This window comes from Melanerpes formicivorus, unplaced genomic scaffold (assembly GCF_026170545.1).
Source record: "Melanerpes formicivorus ecotype bairdi unplaced genomic scaffold, bMelFor1.0.p_v2 SCAF_12, whole genome shotgun sequence".
Taxonomy (NCBI): domain Eukaryota; kingdom Metazoa; phylum Chordata; class Aves; order Piciformes; family Picidae; genus Melanerpes; species Melanerpes formicivorus.
This window is the reverse complement of record NW_027142364.1, coordinates 10671268-10692259: the sequence shown is the minus strand read 5'-3', so window position 1 is coordinate 10692259 and position 20992 is coordinate 10671268. Positions and strand designations below refer to the sequence as shown.

At 42.0% G+C, this 20992-nt stretch overlaps 1 protein-coding gene across 1 annotated transcript in view; it reads right to left on the bottom strand.

Moving 5' to 3' along the window:
• The window catches only part of HS6ST1 (heparan sulfate 6-O-sulfotransferase 1), a 200730-nt gene extending 179940 nt beyond the window's left edge, over positions 1 to 20790 (bottom strand). The window contains exon 1 of the mRNA XM_068145270.1: positions 19942 to 20790. Within this exon, the coding sequence (XP_068001371.1) occupies positions 19942 to 20459 (518 nt within the window). The 5' untranslated portion in view covers positions 20460 to 20790. The remainder of the gene's footprint in view (positions 1 to 19941) is intronic.
• Positions 20791 to 20992: the final 202 nt, after the last annotated feature.

Here is a 20992-nt window from a genome sequence, read left to right as displayed (position 1 = left end):
TATTAAACTCTTATCTCTCTATCTCAACCCTGAGCTTTGTATGTTACTTTTTCCCCTCACTTTTGTGTTAGAGGAGCAGGGAGTTTAGCCCTTGCACTAAACCATTACAGAAGGATGGCAAGAGCTAAACATTACAGATCTGAGGTGTTTCATGCCAATTCACTACAATGTAAAACAAAGACCTGGGAACTTGTAATTTGCTGTTAGGTGTTTATCCTTCCTAGTCTTACCAAGCCTCCAGCTTTAGACCACGACTGGTCAGCTCTGAGGACCTTATTTCATATCAAATCAGCAAAGCAACATAGGGATCAGATCTGATCTGCAGTGACGTCCCTCAAGAGTCTTGTGTAATGACCCCTTTTTGAGGGTAAAGTTACAAGGAGTAGCAAGAGGAACACTTGAAAGTAGGAGAGTAGCACTGAAAGGAGAGAAAAACCTTCAAGAGAAGACTGGGAGCAACCACTCAGTTCTTGACTGGCAAGTTACCTGCAGAGAAGATAAAGGTGTCTAGATACTCTGGGAGGAATCTTATGTCTGACTTCTGTTTGGCCTGTAGGTTTATCTGCAGTGTTCAAATGGCTCTTACTCAAACTAAATCCCAGGCCTGCATTTGTTAACAGCCTAACAACAAGAGAGATAAATGTTTATAACTGAGGAGCAGTCAGGACCAGGCCCAAATTTATGAGATTCTTGCCAATTTAATTTGAGGTACCTCTGAAGGAATTTATGCCCTTGGGTTCTGAAAGGATGACTGACAGACACCAAGAGAAAGTTCAGCAGGAGAACATGGATGTTTTCACAGCACTGATCATGTCTTCCATACATATTTTGAACTGTCCAAAGACAAGGAGTATGCAGAGAAGCTTCAGAACAATGAGTCATTACACACATATCTATACAGATAAACAGACTCATACAGACAGCAGTACAGTGAACACTGCAAATGCTTCATTTCAGTCCAGTCCACAGAACACACAAATTCTTGTGGAAAAGGCAGAGTGCTGCATGCCAGAGTAGACTGTGCTGGAGTTCAAAGTATTGCTCAATTTTGTTTCGAGGTCCGTGCTCCCACATTCAGCAAACACTGATTCTACCCTTGAAACATCAGCCTGCGGGCAGGGCAAGAGGCAACAACTGGCAGAACGCAGAGGTACGCTGTCACCACTTGATGGAAACTCCAGCACCCTTCCAGAGTCTCTTGCCAACATAATTAAATTGTGCCATTACAGATCCTCTGGCCAAGGTTTCTAATAAAGCATTTCCTGCCTCATTTCCTGCCAAAATTCAGAAATGCAAGTCAACATTCTGCAGTAATTCATATGTGCTTTGTGGCATGGCATAAAACTGTTCATTCTTTCTCTGCTTTTGCAGTAATGCTGCTGCTTAAATCAAGGCCAGTGTTTAGCGCTGGAATGACATAAGTGTAACTCCTTTACATGCACACACACAATAATAAAAAGATAAAGAAATGAATGGACAGGAAATCAAAGTCTTTAGGAGTGTCTGAAGGACAACTTTGCTGTTTCTTGCTAAGGATTGATTGCACAGGTAAATAGGTATCAGAGCTGCTGCCGAACCTGATCATCATAAAGTTCATGTCCATATACCGTAACATGATAGGGCTAAAAAGCTTAGAAATTGGACAGTGGCCTGCTGATAAAGAAGATCAACTAGTGACACAAAGGTTTTTCCTCAAAGTCGTTGTTCCAAATCTGCTTTTTCAGAACATCTGGCACATGCATGGTGCCTGTCAAAGCTTCCCACAATCTAAACCTCCCACATCTCCCTGTTCATGGAATCAGACAGTTGGATGTGGACTAGTCAAACCCAGGAAACAATCTGAGCCTGCACCTCACAAGTTAGTTGAGTAACAGTACAACCTCACTGAAGCCATATAAAATTAGGCCAGGAAAAGCCTGAAGGAAAATGGAGATTCTTGGTGGGTAAACTAAGGTACCTTTCAGTGTCCTCTTGCTGCTTTTCTTTTTGTCATGACACGATCCAATGCAGCACATGAACGCAAGCAGTGTTGTCACATAAGGCCAAAGATAAATTGCACCAGAGCTTATGTCTTCCTGCCAGCAGAACCAACTGCTCTGAGCTATAAGTTTGCATGAACAGCCCAACCCTTTTTTCTGTCAGAGACATGAGTCCTCTTTTGTCCACTCCAGATTAGATCAATACTACAACAGTGCTCTTCAGCAAGACACCTGATCTCTCGACAGCTGGATGAGCCACAGCCCAGCTCTGAGCGTTCCCACTGCTGCAGGAGCTCTGAGGAGACAGCTGGAAATGAAGTCTTTTAGTGTACCTCTCCTGAGACCATGAACCACAACTGTTATCCATGCTTGAATTTCATTACTAAATTGTTGAAACTAAACCCAGACTTTTCTCCTAAGTGGCTAAGAATCCTATGACAACTTCACTTAGTTCTGTGGCTTTCAGCCAAATAAACCAATTCCATCTTCTCAGGTTGAGAGTTAGCTGAGTGCCTGCATTTACAAGCCTTTTTTTCCCTGATATAGAGTAATAAAGAGGAAAGGGGAGGAGGCAACAAATAGTTAAAATAATAATAAAAAAAAAAAGTACAAGGCTGTTTGCTTTGGTGTGTGAAAAGTTACTGCATGGAGGCTCTGTACAACATTTGCAGTCGACCTCCTGACACTGTGACAGCACAGTTTCTACCTCTGGTAAAGGCTGCCGTAGCAGCAAAAGAAACAGCAAATACTTTTGCCTCAAGGACGTGGCAGAGATGTTCCCTAAGCTTCCCCCTGAGCCAGGCAGCCAGCCACAGTACTGCAAACCAAATGCAAGAGACCTTGCATCAGAATATTTGAAGGTGTGCTATCATGCAAATTTAGGGCATACCACTTATGCCATGAAACCTGTGGGCATGTGTTTGTCACATAGATGGCATCAAGCAGCTTACCTGACTCCACTGAGGCTGAAACACTGCATCTTACCCTGAGAGAAGAGCAAGCACCAGGCAGGCTGAGGAGAGAGATGACCTGCCAGCAATCCACACCCTCACCCTGCACTGACTTGTTAATGGAGTCATATCTCTAACAGCTCATCATTCAGGTACACCTCCCTCCTCCTACTCGGATTATCAACTGGAACCAGAACTACAGAAATATGAATGTTGAGATAGCTGAACCCCATATTTAAAGCCCAGATTCACATTTATTTCTGGTATTAACACAGTGTCTCTTCCTGTCTTCCTGCCAACTAATATCAGAAAGCTGCTTCTGTCTCCTGGGCTAGCTTACAATTCACCGTCTATAAAAAAACTCTTTAGTGCTACACTGTGCCATTACAAAGGACAGAAAATATAAGAGAGCACCCAGTATCTGCCTAAGTTGCTGAAGTGACTCCTGCCATGATTACAACCAAACATTTCATGTCAAAGGCTGGGTTTCTCCTACTAACCATTTTGTGGGCTTTTGAGGCACCTTTTCTAACCTGAGCAAGTTGAAGTTGAACATTCATTTTCAATCACTGCGTCCAAGGACAACTTAGATAGAAGTTTAGTAACTCCTCATATCACAAAACTAAAGTGAAATGATTCATGGAGATCAAGACTGCAATTTTGACACTGCTCTAGATATGCTCTAACAGCAGTGACACGCTCTGTACTGCATCCCATTCTACCACCACTCTTTTATCTACAAAGAGCAGAAGAGCACTCTGGCATGACAGAGAGGCCAGCTGATGGAATCAGAAATCTGATGAAACCTTACAACAGTTCCTCTATTTAACTCAACCTTCCATGCTCAAGCAAGGATGCAAAAGAAATAGGGATTTATTTAGTGCCATACAGATAGTCACATTAGTAGAGAGGACATCTGTCACCGAAGAGCAGCACTGAAAGTACCAACCAGATGGGTATGAGCTTTCAGCACATTAAGCATGTTCTGCATTGATCTGGTGACCTGGGGGCAAAAGCTCCAGATATCTCCTTACATGACCTCAAGGCACCGGTCCCACCTCCATCTCTAACCAAGCAGAGCACTTAGAAATGTCATTCTCATGCTTATACTCCTCCTCCACTTCTATGACACTATGTGGTGGGTTGAAATTTCCCCCCCAGCATTAACTTTGCCAGACCAACTCCATTAGAAGAAAATGGAAGCTGTATTTACAAGCAAAACTACACTCCACAATGGAATGCAATCAATATGTACAAAATATACAGTATTTACAATATTATACAGATATTTACAATTAGCTAACAACACAAAAAGATCCCCCTGGCCAGAGACCAGGGAAGCCATTCCACTGCCCCTCCCTACCCCGAAGTCCCAAGAGAGAAGAGGAGCAGAGAGAAAGCAATTGGGTCAGACTTAACTAAACAACACAGCCAAGCCAAGGTCAGCCAAAAAAGCAGGTTAATCTCTCTCGAGTGCAGCAAGAGGAGAAGAGATCAGAAAAGAGAAAGAATTGGTTTGGTACAGCTAGTTTTATAGCAAATATCTCTCCAATGAATTTGTTTAGAATAATCTTCTGTTTCCCTTTTTACACCCAATATTGATTTATTTATATTTTTCTACTTTTCTACTCAAAATCTGTAACTAATTTTAAAGGCATAGCCCAAAACCACCACACACCATCAGCTGAACAGAATGAAGAATGAGTTTCCCAAAACTTGGTGTAGCTTTCCCATGAAGGCTTGGAGGTGTGATTTAACAGCGCAGTTCAGAGGCATGTGAACTTTCATAGAGTTTAAAGGCAGTTCAAACAACTAGGCCTTTGTTTCAACTTGCATTGTAAAGAAGGGTGAAAAAACCCAAAGATGTGACATGCAGTGTAGTTCTAGCTTCAGCTATTAGTCACGTTCAAATTAGTTATAAATAGAAGGGGGAAGAAAGGCCAATGACCAGAATGAATTGCTATAACCAGCTCCTACTCCAAGTTCTCTCACCACTCTAAATACTTGCTTAATTATTTTCTGGAGCACAGGGCTGGTATTTTTAATTGCAGAGATCAGAATTGCTACTTATACCCAGTAACTGTATTTGTTTGAAGGGAAGACTGTTTGTGCTTTATCCTGTGGGAAGCTGTTCAACGCCCAGTCACTTCCCCCTCCTCCCCTCACTGACCCTTCAGAGACCACTTCACATGAAAGAGTTTTTCTTTTTGAGACAGGGATATTACAGCAATATGTCCTCTACAGTCAATCCTGAAGTATTAACTGCTGGCACATTTGGAATTCACTAGCTGTGCTTCCGATCTATAGCAGGAGGTTTTTTGCACACATTACAAAACTATTTGCAGAGTAATTCAAGATGTCATGGTTCATACAAATACAGCATCCTCCTTGAGTTTAAGCATCTCTTTTACCTTGGTTTGGTTTAAACTTTCACAAATATCTCAACACAAAAGATCTGTGTGAAAAGGAGTCATAGGAATTCCTTTGTATACAAATAATTCTATTGACATCTATAAGAGAAAGCTGTTCTCAAATCCCTTCTGCACTAGGCAAGAGTCTGTAAAATCTTGCTTACCCATAATAGTACAGTTGACAAATATAACTGTTCTTTTTCTTCTCATGAGCAGTGATTTCCAGATTTGGGATTGGCCAGGCTTCAATGCGGAAAAAAAGCCTGTTCATGACAATCCCCAAATAACTTCAGAAGTCAGGAAATATCCTAGTTAGGAAAGGGGTGGATTCATCCTGCTTGAAGTATTTGGCAGACCAAGCATCCCACGTCTCCCACATATTCAAAGAATCCATCCTTTCCGTTTCTGCAAGACTTCCAGTGGGGTGTTATGCTGACAACCAGTGCTTAATCATAGCCACCCATTACCCATGCAGTACACAGGAAAAACTATTGATCATTTGGCAACTTTTGAAATTGCACTTGCACCCTTCCTACTGTGATTTATATTGTGATTATAGTCCAACCACACCTCAAGGGCCAAGTCCTCCCCCTTCAACACTAGCTAGAGCACAAGGAAGAAAACAGTCTCCTCAAGAAGGCCTCAGGGGCAAGTTATTTCCAAATGGAAGCGGTCATACTGTGGACAGTCTGCAAGAAGATTTACTTCTGCATTTGTTTCAGGGTTATTTAGGAAACCATTTTAGAGGATCTTTACTTACAGTACCAGATTGAGTGACAGGAAATCTTTTCACAGTTACCTTCTTAAGCAGTCCAGTCCCAGCTCACACCTTCGGCAGAGCCCGAGCCAGGCAAGACAGTACCATACAACCTTTCTTGCGGTGAGGCATGACCTACCAGTGTAAGCACTCAACACACACATAGTGTAATGCTAGATCTGGTGTCCTGGCATGTCCCATGGCAAGCAGTTTAACCTTTGCCTCGGTTTCTGCATTTATTAAAAGAGCACATAAAATGTGTCAGCTCGGCATGGCACAGGGATTAACAGTTACACTGCAGAGGAGTTTGAAGAAACAGAGTATGCACACATATACATCCCATGAATATGCCCTTCAAGAACAATTGTCCTTACATACCATAAAGGCATTTTTATCTGTGGTTTCAAGACTGGGAAACTAATGGGATACAAACATTTCTCCCATTTTGTGCAAGCAACCTATTTCAAAATAGCTTCAGTGTGATATGCACAACAAATACAATAAAAAAACCAAACTACTGTTAAAATACTTCAAGTCTGATTGATAGTAGCATTTTCCCTGGATATGACAAGTAGGCTGCCTTTTAGAGATGATTCACAAATACAATCTGACATCCAGGTATGCATCAAAAGAGCTTGCTGCTGCTTTCTTCACGTGCTGCTGTCCTAGGCCAGTCACAAAGGAGAAGTTTTCTTAATGGCTTTGGGGTCAGGGTGTGGGGAACAGTGCTTGGTCTCTCCGCGTGTCTTGAGAGAAGAAACCTCCACATGTTAAAGCTGGGGGGAATAGAAAACCTGGACTGAGCAGTTACAAAACCTAGCACTCTCCCCCACGCAGATATCACCTTACAGTTTAGCAAGATAAAAGCTGGCTGTGCAAATAGTGTGCATAACCCAGTCCCAGCACTGTCAAACAAACACAAAAACTTGCCTGAGCAAGCTGGGACAGACAGCTGGGTTGAGAACAGTTTCTACCAGCTTCCCTGAAGTACCTCATAATATGGGCAACCATCCAGCTTCCATACCCCTGGCTGTGCCTTTTGCCAGGATGGCAACAGGATGGACAATTTCCTACTGCTTTCCAGTTGGCAAAATCCTATTAAAGCAAACTGTTTTCATCAACCAATTTCAAAGTTCAGAAAAAAAAACAACAAACCAACATATTTTTCCTGCTGACAGCTACTAGCTCTGTGGAAACATTTCAGCAAACTACAGGAATATTTCTCCCCAGGAATTGCTGTCATAGGCAGGTTAACACCTAGATAAGAACTGCTGTCATAAGCATAATCCAGAGAAATCTTCAGTAATGTTTCTGAGAAGAGAAAGTTCAAGGAAGACCTGACAGATACAAACACCTGATTGACAAGCCCATGAAAGCGATACAGCTTCAGCCTCTGCTTGAGCAAGCAGGATACTCCAGGACATGCAGAGCTAGCCACCTCCAAGCTGCAAGGATAGGAGATTATTTTCCTTCATGCAAGACCATGTTTGGCCACACTGATCCACTCATTTATCACACTGCTAGCTTATCACACAGGAACCGGTTTCTCAAACTGCAAAAACTGAAAGGCCTGTGTAAAATTTCTACATCACAGCTACCACAAGTTAATCCATTTCAAAGCACTAATCCTGATTTTTGAAACCTCCTTTGAGCTTTGATTAGGCTTTCAGGGAAAGACACCTTTCTTCTTTAATGCATCACTACATCAGAGAAGCTGCTATAAGCAGCATGTCACAGCATGGAAAACCTTCAGACTAGCTGAAGGCAAATCCACGACCTTTTCACTTGTCTCAAGGCAGCTAAGACACTGAAGAAAAAGTTACACAGAACATACCAAATTATTCTTCCAAGGAGTTGCCCAAATCATACTATAAAAGTATATCGTTAGCAGTTGCCAGTTAAAGATCTAAGTATGTTTTCGAAGCCAGGGACAAACACCTCTAAAATAGACTAAGCTAGTTGTCTCACATACTATATTTATTCACACTAGATTTTTCAAGTATTTTTTTATGCATGCTGTAGTTCAGGATTATTCCTTTAAACAATTACACGCAGTAAAAGTGTCAAATACTACAGAACTCAGAAGGCAAAGTGATTTGGTGGAAAGAAAGTCAAGAAATCCAAACTATGTCAACCACTTTATGCTAATTTTACACAAAGCTTTACCAGCAACTAAGAAACCGTCCACTACCTGAAATCCTAGTTAACATATGGTTTGTGTGTTTTAGAGTATTTTCCCTCATCCTCAGTTATGAATTAATTCTCTCATTTTTCCTACATCCTCAACCTCAGATGCTCCTTTTACAGTCATAAGTTAAACAGAACACTTCATGACATTGAACAAGTTCCCAATACTGCCTTCTTGGCAAGAGTCACATCAGTTCTCATGATAGTATGAACTCAGATTTGGCCATAAAACAGAATTGTAGCTGCTGTTTTTCAGCATCTTCTCGACATGGCCAAATCACAAAGTAAGAGATCACCTACAGCCAGCCCTCTCTTGCTAGACTCAGTCAAGCACAGAGTTATTTTTTCAGGTTGAAACTCATGTATCATTCGGTGATTTCTGTTTTATCATTTAAATATTTGGAGCTGGCACTTCCTTATAAGAAAGAAATTACACTCTCATATAAACTGCTAGAGCACTTCTTTGCTTGAAGTCTGACTGACTTCTGAAGACTCTGGGTTGAAAATTGGCAACTGGCTATTAAAGTGTAAGTGCTGAAAGTGGCCACTAGCTAATTCTGAGTTTCTGTAATACATGTGTTTGCTACGTGCGAATGGCTGAGTGAACAAGTGCCAGCTTCACCCAGTTTAGAAAAAGTTATGAAAACAACCCTGAGCAGTGTTAAGAGGCTCACCCTACGACAAGCAATACCTCACTCAAAACACTTAAGCATATTGACTGTATTAACTTTGACTGTCAAGATTAACAGCTGTTTCTGATGTTGGCATACTTAAGTTTTTTAAGACCCAAACTTTCTGACTTATTAAAAAAGAGGCTCTTCAAGAATCAGAACAAAAAGCCACTCTGAATAAAAATCTTGAGACATAGTCAGCATTTTAAAATAGATGCATGGCTTTCTTTTCTTATTCTGGAACATATAAGGCTCACAGAGCTGGAGCACGACCATCCTTTCCACTATAAGTAGTCTGCAAATTAAATACAAAAAATACAGGACATTTCTGTAGTTAGTTCCTGCCACGTTAGGCCTCAAGCTGCAAGTCCATTCAGTTCCAGAAACTCTTAAATGCGTGCAAATGGCAAATGGACTACATTCACATCATGACTAAGAAAGGTAGAGGAAGGTGATCACACAGGGAGAATTCTGGGTAAAAAAAAAAAAATAAAAAGCCATATAGCAAACACAGTTAAGTAAATAATCCCACACAGTTAACTAAACAATCCCAGCCTTTTCTGACTTACCCTAATTTAACAAGCACATCATGTCTTGCAAGAGTATGAAGTATTCAAAAAGTAATACATTCTATGAAACACATTTTCCCTAAGAAAATAGAGATGATGGCACTTCTTTACTAAGTGGTTATTTTGTACATGCTTTTGGATGTTCCCCAGGACTTCCTGGGCATAGAGAACTTATTTTGATTATGGTTTGCACCCTGCCAGGACAAAGAGTCAAGTCACGAGCATCTAAGCAAAGACAACATGGCTGCCAAGTAAACTAACCATAGAACAGAAAAGGACTCTAGCATTTCAACTCTGTTTCAGCACCAAATATTTCTGAGGATGTCTGATCAAAATAGCAATGCTACTGGTTATTAGCATTCATTATGTGTGTAACAGCACATGTCTATGAGCTCTCATCATGGTCAACAACTAAGGAACTTTGCATTTTGACACAGAACACTTTTGCTTTGGTAAAGCAAATTTGGCATCTTAGAAAGCACGACCGAGTTTACCTTAAAATAAAAGATGTGATGGAAATGGAGACTACTGGCTGATTCAGAGTTCAAGTTCTACTTCTAGTAACATGACAGTGAGAAAGGTTAGGTAGTAGGAGATCTCCCAAGTCAAAGAGGAAGATTTAATTTGTCTAGTTCAAGAAGATAGTATTGAAGTAACCAAGGCACAAGAAGATGCCAGCCTAGAGGAATGAAAAAATAAAGGTTGTTCAGATATTGTGAAGAAAAACCACACTGCTCAGACTAAGCCTATTTGCAAAGCACAAGAGTAAAAGCAGGATTAAACACTGTGACCAAATAACAGCTTGAACAAAGAAAGGAAGTATTGAGTCATTAGTCTTTAGCATAATATTATATATATTTCAAAATCAAAGCTACCAGTAGCAATGCTAGGAATCCTGACAAGTGTAACACAGTGTGGTTGCTGAATACACACAATCTCACTGTAATAACAATGAAATTAATGGTGAAGTCTTTGGCCAGGTCTAAGGCTCTACTGGAGTCAGGCTATATACACACTCAAATATGCTGGTTTCTTTTAAATTATGGAAATGTGGTCCAGTAAATCAAGAGAAGAAGATCAGGGCACAAGAAGGGCTCCAGATGATACATTTTGGATGTGCAAATAATAACAGCGACCATCAACAGTATAATCAGTGATGAAAACTCCACTGAGATGCCTGGAACAAGCAGTTCCAGCTTTATCCCCCTACAGAAAATGCTAAGGCATTTCCTCATCCAAAAGGGCTCCTATCGATCTGCAGCAGCTTTCCTGTACAGTTTGCAGTGGATCAAGTATTTCCCTTAATGGGGTGTTTCATTTAAATGACCCCTACTGTACTTGCTTCTGCAGTCAGGATAAATCCATTCAGACTTCCTTCTTGCAGACCTACCCAAGTTACATCTGTCTTTTCTCTTTCAAAGACTTAAAAAAAAGATAATAGGTGGCAAAAAAAGAGAAGAGAAATGCAAATAGCAGAGGGTGTTAATCATGCATTTTATGATATAAGGCATGTTAACAGAAGGGATGGTTGACTGATTATGATTGCACTCTGTGTTCCTTGTTCTTTGCCCATCTCCACTAGGAAAGCAAAGCCTGTCAGCAAACTAATGAGTCAGCACACTGCTGCTGTTTGTCTTAGCTATAAGGCATTGATTTTTCTCCACAACACTTTGATATGGGGTCACAGGTACCCTAACCAAAATCTTTACTGAGAGCAAGGGGGGCAGGTCATGGCAGTAAGAGCTGTTCATTTAAACAAAAAAGTCAATTCTATTTTTACAGTATTTGTGTGGACTTTTAGAATTTTCTGAAAGACTTGAAAGGAAAAACAAACAAAACCAAAAAACCCAACAAAAAAGCCAGTCTTTTATCTTTAAGCTGTTTAAGATCAAGAAGGAATGATGTGCATTCATCAGAAAACCTTAAAAGTCACTGAACGTCTCCCTGTAATCAGGTATCCTACACATGTGTATGTCTAATTAACACAAGACCCAAGGCCAAAATGTAGAGTAAATCCAATACATGAAAGGAGTTTTTAGAAAGCAGCATGTTCTCTTCTTCAGCACTTGTATTGAAAGAGGCCTGTTCTCTGGACATCTGAAATTAGACAATTAAAAGCCACAACGGTTTTTTAAACTCCAAGCAATGCTATTTGGACAGAAAACCCTAAATTGTCTTGTGAGTACTTCGAGATTAACGTTAACCAAAAATAAAATGGGGTGTGTTTTATAAACAAAAATGCAGAAGTGGCTCAGGAAGCCCAGAGGTCTCCCCCTTCACAAAGAACAACTCTGTAAAAGGAATTATTTCAATCTTCAGTGTCAGGTAATCAAAGAATCTCTGCTTAATAGGCTGGAGATTAGTTATGAAGCGCAATACCACGTAAGACCATAAAAAGCTAATTGCAAATCACTGTTTTCTTGTTTAAATTGGCAGGAAATTGTGAAATATTTCCTCTACAAAAACATAGGTGAGCCATTATGTAGAATTTACCATTAATGAGGTGGAAGGGAAGTACAGAGCAAAGTGGTAATAATATGTTAAGAAACTAGTTGCTTCTGAAACAGACAGTCACTGGGCAGGAAAGGTCTGTACATTAGCATGTAAGTCTGAGATTTAAGGTCAAAGCCAATTTTCAGAGAAACCACTTAAGAGTTGTTTTAGGTTGTGAATGAATATAACACCAGGTGCTATTTCCTATGTATATTGCAAAAGGCTTTGAGATATGCAAGTGAAAGAGCTATATAATCAGTACAGCTAAGAAGTTCACATTACAGTTAGAGTTGGTCAACAGGAGTTTTATAAACCTTTCTGGATGCATCACCAGAACAGACACCCCAGAACACTTTGTACCCCCAGTGCTAGTCAGAAGTTTGTGTGGAGGAATTCAGCATGCTTCTGAGGCTAAGCAGAGATGAGAATGGATGTATGCCATGTACTACAAGTAGAAAAAACTAAACCCTATTAAGTATATGATGAGCTTTTTGTTTGACAATGTCTCTCTGCATGGTACCTGAAGACACTTCTTCCAGTTATGAGCTATCTCAGGCTCCAAAAGCCATGCACTAGTAAATAGCTCCTCCTTTGGCAGTAACATACCAGACTATCCAAACCACCCTCTTCAAATCTGGAACTTGAAGTACTACAGTAGAGAGGTATTTAAGGCTCTTTGTGGCAATGATCTACGAAGGACTCTTCAGAGATTCTCAGACTGCATTTTCAGCAGAGTACTCTGTTACAGAAATAGAGGGGTGAATAAAAATACAGTAAACAGCAATTGCAAAATCTGTGCTGCCTTGAAGCTATGCTAGTGGTTATTTTTAACTCATCAATTCTACTTTAATTCCTTTAGAAAAAGTAGATTTTTGTTGCTGTTTTTAAGGTCAACCAGCATTTCAGAAACAAGGGAATTCATACTGCAGTCCTACTTCAGCTCTGTGTTCCTCCTGTGCTTCATGTACTCTTTAAACACACTAACACCTGTTGTTAAGAAGATGTTTACTTCTGCCTTTTAAGTATCATTCCCTCCTATTAACATCAAGCAAGTCTCCATCCAAAAAATCTTGACTCAGCAGCTGTAAGAATTGTGATTATTAGGAATTTAAGACCATGATTCATCCTTGCTTGACAAAGCATAGCTGCAGTCAATAATGGGAAATTTCTCTGGTTTAATACTTTCTGGAAATAGAAGCATAAACAAAGAGAAGCTTTATGGCATTAAGACTGTGCCACTTTGGCTTTCTAAAGCAAGCCCAAGCATTCAGTGACAAAATATTACCTACTCACACCACTGCTCCCATACATTTGGTAAAGCTGCTATCAAGTAACTAAGATTAAAATAAATACAATGCAGTGACCTTGGTTCTATGAGAGACTGAAGGCAATCGTCCATGTTGCCTTTCCTAATCTCAGAGATGTACATAAGTCATAACCTACAAAAGACAGCTGGACATACAGTAGGGAAACTCAGAACATGCATGACATTTGATAAGCCAGACATTCCTATTCTAATTGCAGGTCAGGTGTACTCTATCTGTACTCTGCTTCCAGGTCAAAGTAACTAGAATACCACATCCCAAACCAGCTCCTCTGACTAATCTCTATCGTGTCTCTTCTGTGGCTGTCCTTGTCACCATTTGTGACTAACGCCTGGGTTAGGATCATGCTGGCAAGGAGTCATCTAGGACTCTGTTAAGAGCCAGAAGCGTGGGCACTGAGTATCAGAATGACTTAAATAAGGCACATCAATTTCACCTATCACAAGAACTCAAAGACGTTTTCTTAATTCCCAGTCTGCCTATCCTGAATGACTTTCTAGAAAACAAGTCCCAGGTTACACTCCTCTAGTTTCCACAGCAGGCAGCCAAAAGCTTCTGCTGACTGCAGAACAAGCCCATTAAGTCTAACCCTGCAAATCAATGAAGGATGAGGCCACAAGAGGAAGCTAATCTCTTCTTCCTTCCAAGAAGGAACAGATGGCCCAGAGGGAAGGCAGTATTGTAATAATCTCCAAGTTATAATCTCCCCAAAGTGCTTTCTTAAGAGGTAATATGACCTCTTCCAGATCACATCCTAATACCCAGCTGAAGACCTTCACCCGTCTCCTGCAGTAAAGAGGCATCACAACATACACAGGCACATCCCACCCAGCTTCCTGCATTACTTTTCTCCTAAATCCCCCTATAGCACTGACAAACTCCAATTTTCTTAAATTTCAGATTTCTTTTGAGATGTGACAAAGTTTACAAGGTGGCACTGCTCAAGATTGCTTTACTTTGAAAGGAAGATACACACACCAACACACACCAGCACATTAGAATTACTCAAGGAGTGAACACAGAACAAATCCTCCGTTTGGCATTTCAAACTGACAAAACGGTCAGCAGAGCCTTGAGAACAGGGCAAGGCATTGCTTTGGTCAAGATGTTTCACACAAAATATAAACTACTTACTTAAACTACTTAGAGATTACAGTTTATAATCTATAAAGAAAAAATGTGTATGCAGTGGTGTGGCAGAATGTATCGGCTGTACAATTACAGTAGACCACTCCTTAAAACTCTCCTCCCACACATTGGGAGTATGTATTAGCTCACTTAATAGTAGAGCTGACTTGAATTTTGTTAAAGGAACTATTTCTGAATTGTTTTAAATAACATCACACAAAAAAAAGTGATTATCAAAGGTTCTACTCAGAATAGCATATGTTTTTGCTTGTAGTAGGAAATAAGGGCAAAAAGGCAAACTCTGAGGTCTAGGTAAAGAGTTTGCAAACTTCTAAGCAAAAAAAAAAACCCAACCAAATTACTATGTCATGATGCAACTTTTGTTTAAAGATTAATGAAAACCAGCCAAATGCATAGTTTTGCAAAATCAGTTCAGTATAAATGTATGCTCAAGCTCTGTCAACAGAAGAAAAAAAATAGAGTAATTGAACCTGTTATACTAGCCCAAAAGTCTTCAGCTTCCTGGATGAACACAACCATGTGCAAAGGCTTCACACCTAACTAGAAGCCCTGAAAAAATACTCTCCATGCTGAGGTTCTGAGAGGAGAACCAGGCTACTCAAAATAGCTTTATATTGGTATTTCCCCATAAGTCCTTAAGAAAGACTAATCCAAGTTAAACTGGTAAGTGGGAAAAATGCCCCTTGCTCCCCGCAGACAAGTGCTTCACAATACCCAGTACACAGATCCACAAAGAATGATAAGCCTAAGCTTTCCAAAAGTGCTAATATTACAAAAATGATTTGGTGAAGCCTTTCATTCTCAAACAGTTGGTCTCTTGACAACGTGTCTCTGCAGCTCCTAAGCACACATATAATAAAAACCTCATCAAGAACAGATCCCTGTAAAGGGACAGATATGCGGTTGAGAAGCTGTGAAAGTTCACACTTCAGAAAAATCAAACTAACAAACTGCTAAGCCCTGCTAATTGTTTCTTAAGGAAAAAAACACCACCCAACCCCAAACATAAGCCTTAAAAGGTTTATCAGAGAGATTCCAAAATTCAGACTGATCTAACAGCAGGTTTCATTAACCTGCCATAGATTTCTTACACAGAAGTATGTGGATTTCTTTTTATCTAACATAGGAAATCTTGAGGAACAAAAACCCAGCGAGCTGAAATTGGAAGCATGCACATGCTTTTACAATCATTAAGATACATGTGTCTTTTCTGTCCACAGATGAAGGCAGAAACCAAACTTCTCTGACAGACCAGGACAGTAACACAAAGAGCCAAGACTAAGTTAGTGTCAAGGTGGCTCATTAAAAATAAACAGTATTTTTAAAATTAAAAAATAATAATAAATAAATTAAAAGAAATCTACCTGGTGCTTGAAAGAGCTTAACAGAAGGCAGAGCATACGTGTGAGCTGGGGGAGTGGAGAGCCAGCAATGCCCTTCCAACATGCTACCAACAGCAACAGGCAGCTTGCACTAAATGTAGTTTTAAAGAAGCTGCAAGCCTTCACATCTTTTCCACATGAATAATGTGTCTTCAGGAAAATGCCAGCTTACATGTTCTTGGTTTTATGAGGCAGAAGAAACCAGCAGGACAGAAGCAAAGCCTGGGTTACCTGAGGTTTGGGGTTGTTTAGAGAAGTAGGAGAGGAAGCATGCAGAGTTCCTGCAGCATAGTTTTTCTTTTTTTCTTCCTGCAGCACATTAGAGTCATGCTCAAGCATGAAACATCCTACTAAGAGAATTTCAGAACACCTAGGTATGCTCTTGTGTTGGAAGCACAGAGGAAGGATGCAGCCAGAGGGGCACTGAATCACATTTCCTACTAAGGGAACCTTTCCAGCACCTCGAAAAGTCTTTAACAGTCCTTTAACAGATGAGACAGACAAGTTACTAGAGGATCACTTCATAGATTTTTCTAGTTTTGCAAGTCAGATATAAGATCTGAGTTCAGCTTTTTTTCAGAACCAACTGAAGGCATCCAACTCCTGCAGTTTTAAGCAAGAAAAATTTAAGGGAGCAGTTCACAGGAATTGCTTATGCTCTGCTTTCTGAAATATTCTCATGATGACTCAATGCATCCTCCCATCACTGCTTTTAGAAAAAAAGGTCTTTTCCAGCAGTTATTTATGCCTCATAGCACAAGGAATAAACAGACTTCCATTCCCTAAATCTTGGAATGTGCCCTCTACTAAAGCCATGAAGAGAACTGCAGCTAAGTGACTACACTGACAAACATAGTCATCTTCAGAGTTCCTTGGAGTCTCAAGTTTTACGGCCCCCAAACAAATCGATCTCTTTCTTTTACTGGCTGTGTATAAAACATAACATTTGCTTCAAGAAGTGGTTATTCAGAAGTCTTTTGAATACAGAACAGGGAAACTTGCTATTGGGAGAGTGGGAGGGCAATGAGAACCAGCAGTTTGCCTGGATTTTTTTTTCCTTAAGAGTAGTGACCTATTAGAGCTAAAACGTCCATCTCGAAATGCTTACTGTATCAGTGCACACACACACAAAAAGAGAGACAGAAGAAGAAAAATAATTTGCATTCTTTAGGAATCTAGGTCTGGTCATTAAGTGTAACACAGCCAGCAGAACAATAAAACCAGCAATTTCATTGTAAATTTATGTACCATACACAGGTTATGGAATGTAGTGCAATAGGGCACTGCGCAGTGACAAACCTCCCTTCCTTACAAAGCTAACAGCTTTAAGCTCATGGTTTCTACATGTGGGCAATACTCAATGACCTCCAGGATTCCCAACGCTCACAAGAAGGTAGATTTATTTGTAATCATAAATCAGCTCTTTTGTTTGGGGGCATAAGACACTTGGAAGAACACAGCTTTAAACTTCACATGAAGTAGCAAATGCAGAGGCCAGTACTTTAGCTTTAAGAGGTAAATTTGAAAACTGGACTCCAAAACCCAGAGTGGATGATAGAGAATTTGAGTGATCTCTGTCAGTGTCAGTGTCTCTCTCTGCTCCGCCTTTACATTTTCTTTTTTCTTTTGAAAGAGAAAAATATCTTCACAGTTCAGTTCCATTATGTAACAGTGGTCTCTCCAGAAGATGCCTCATGTAAAAACATCTCCTTTTTCAACATAAGAGGTCCAACATTCACAATGGACAAAAATGTAGTGGACATAATATGAGACTGTCATTTTTCTGACAAAATGCATCAACACTTCACATAAAGAGGCACTGCCTGTCTCTTATTACAAGTTTTCTTAAACATGATATAAATAGCAGTTTGGAGAAGGTATTAGACTGCAGTACAACAGATCAGTATCCTAGGACAGCATTAGTAAAATAACAAGCAGCTGTTCATTGAACCAAACCCATCCCCTCAATACAATGAACAGTAAATTCCGGGTTTTGTTTAACAGACCAAGGCAATAAATCCTAGATATCTGAAATTTCCACATCACAGTTCTCCCACTGCTGATAACAAAATTCTAATTCAGATTTAAGAGACCACATTAAGCAGAACTACTTCTGGATATGCAGAGACGTGAGGGGATGGGAATAGTTTTTCCGCATATCCAAAAATCAAGATAGTTGAAAAGCATACAGTAGTGTATAGTTCCTGATCTTCCAAAACAAATAACAAAGCAAATGTTATTCCCAAGCATGTGAGATAAGGCAATAGAATCCTCCTTCCCAACTTCCTATAAGTTGCAGTGAGGTATTTAATTGCCACTTCACAGCCTGATCTAGTGTGGGGTGTCCCTGCTCATGGCAGGGGGTTTGGAACTAGATGATCCTTGTGGTCCCTTCCAACCCTGACTGATACTGAACCTGAAGTGCTGTGCTCTCAGGTACCTATACAGAAAACACAACTACTAAATAGGACGAGGCAGTTAAATGCTGAACACACAGCAGATTTTAGTACAAAATTGCCAACAGAAGCACATAAGGCTGTGAGAATTCACAAAGCCACACTGGTCTTTATACGAGGTTACTGGTTTGCTAGGCAAGTGCCAAGGTTCACAAAACGGGTTGTATCTCGTTTCTTTTTCAATTCAGGTTTGAACTTTGTGCGTTTTTCCTTACAACACTTCACTAAAATCTCAATAGTAAACAGATGGGCTGAGGATATTTCACTTATAGATGTTTTCAAGCACCTTATGAATAAAAGAAAAGACTACAGGAAAGCCTGAATACTCAGCCCTTTAGATGCATACTTCAGTTTGCTGCTCCCGGGTCAGGCAGCAGGACAGCAATCTGAGCACGGCACTTGGATGACTAACGCTGAAACAGCAGCAGCAATCATGACAGAGACAATAAAGAACCCCAGCAATCACACTCAGCTCCAATGAAAGAAAAATTATTAAAAACCCAGAGAAAAAGCAGTTCCAATGCTAAAACATACTTTCTTAAAGGGCACTTTTCACTGAAGGGATTATGCATGGTACTAGCAACATGAATTTAAATAAAGCATATGGCATAAGCAAATGTTAGCACAGGATCTTGGACACCTTTAAGAATGGAACTTTAAGACAAACGGATTACAAAGTGTTGTAATAAAAATACTGATATGTCAAGGAAGGTGTGTGTGGTGTTAAAAAAATAACAATCAATTAAAAAAAACCCTGTCTTCTGAAATGAAAGACATAGAGGTATACTGAGCTAAAAGAACATAATCTTGGAAATCTTAATATAAGCCCTGGCTTTACCAGACTACTTCAGACAGAAAATTCTTTACAAGCTTTTCATTTATAAGGAGACCAAGGTAGAGAAATAATGGGATAAGAAGGCAGAAATACCCTAGGTGTTCAACAGCAGTGCTTTAGGATGCTCTCCCTCTCTCCTGGTACACAGACCAAGGAGACACAAGGAACACATATGAGATAGCTCCTTTCCCCAAAAGGTTCCACCTCAGGTCTCCCATCAAGGTAACAGTAGGGAGTGTATGAAATAGTGTTTAAGCGATAGCAATTTTTCTGCAATATACACACAACTATCAGGCTGACTAAGGGAGTTAGAGTTATGCATGAGGAGTGGTGGGCTGGTGTGCCTCTCCTTAGTTGTACTGGAGAAAAAATTAGGCTGAAGGGAAAAGGGTTGTACGGGTCAAGGCAAAGGTTATTATAAAGGCAAGGTTGAAGCTAGAATATGGTGTAATGGGTGCTAGAAGGTGGAAGCGTAAAGTCTAAATGTTGACAAAAGAGTGTAAGTGGCACAGAGACTTGCTAAGGCGTCCACAGAGACTGCCAATGTAGCAGACGAGGGGCTGAGGGTGCCGCGTGCTCGGAGGGCAAGAGCAGTGCCTCTGCTTGGGAACGCAGAGGGAAGGCGCAGCCTGGAGGCCGGGACGGGAGGACAGGTGAACCGGCTGAGGAAAGGATGCGGGCAGGCTCAAGCACAGGACTTAGCAGCGTGCTCAGGGCACAGAGACGCGGGCTCGGGCGGAGGGGTGCGCGGTCGGGGGGGCAGCGGCGGGCCGTTACCTGGGCGTCTTGGCAGCGGCGCTCTCCCGGCGGTCCAGCACTCCGGGCACGCAGTTGGTGAGCTCGGTCCAGTCGGCGTGCAGCCCGCAGCTCCAGCCCGTGGAGAAGCGGGAGAAGAGCCAGGTCTCCCGGCGGTTGGGGCGGTAGCAGGTGCACTTCTTCTGCCCGGGCCGGCAGTCGCAGGGCACCTCCAGCCGTACGTTCTGCACCAGGTGGCGGCCGAAGGTGGTGCCGCCGGTCTTCTGGATATGCAAGAAGACGATAACGTCCTCACCCTTCATGTCGAAGGCGAGCTCCCGCTCCAGCTCCCGCACAGGGAAGTAGTACTTCTTCACGTAGTGTGGGTCCGGCGTGGGAAAGAGGTCCAGCTCCTCCGAGTAGGAGCGGCCGCTGGGGGAACCCAGGCTCAGCCCCGGCCCCACGTACTGGTACAGGATAAGCATGAAGCACACCGAGACGGCCACGATCAGCAAGAACTTGCTGGTCCTTTCAACCATGGTCCTTCCCGTACGCTTCATGTGTCACCATCTCCCGGGGCTGCCAGCGCTTGGGCAGGCGGCGTCGGTGCCGGGGGGCGGGCGGCGGAACCCAGCGCCTGTGCCAGCCGCCTCCCCCCACTACTGCTCCCCGAAGCAGAGCCTCCCCGAGGGCGGCGGGCCGCTCCCTGGGTCGCCTCGGCTTCCCCACTGTCCCTGCCTGCCCCGCCGCAGGCAGAACCGGGAGCGAGGGCAGGGACAGCCCGCAGCCAACCGCTCCGGAGCGGCCGCGTAAGAGCGGCGAACTTAGGAGAAAGGGGCAGAGGGAGAGTGGGGGTTGGGGGCGAGGGGGGGGGGGGGCGGAGAGGGACCGAAATGCAAAACCAGCCCCCTCCCGCCCTCCCCCGCCCCGCTTCAGGAAGCCAACCCCATCCCACCGCTGCCTCCACCACGGCACTCACTCCGCTGTGCCCCAGCGGCACCGGCACAGCAGCGCCCACCCCCGCCGCGCTGCACACACGGGCTGGGCTCGGCCGGCAGCGAGCGCTTCCTGCCCGCGCCGCCCCGCGCCCGGC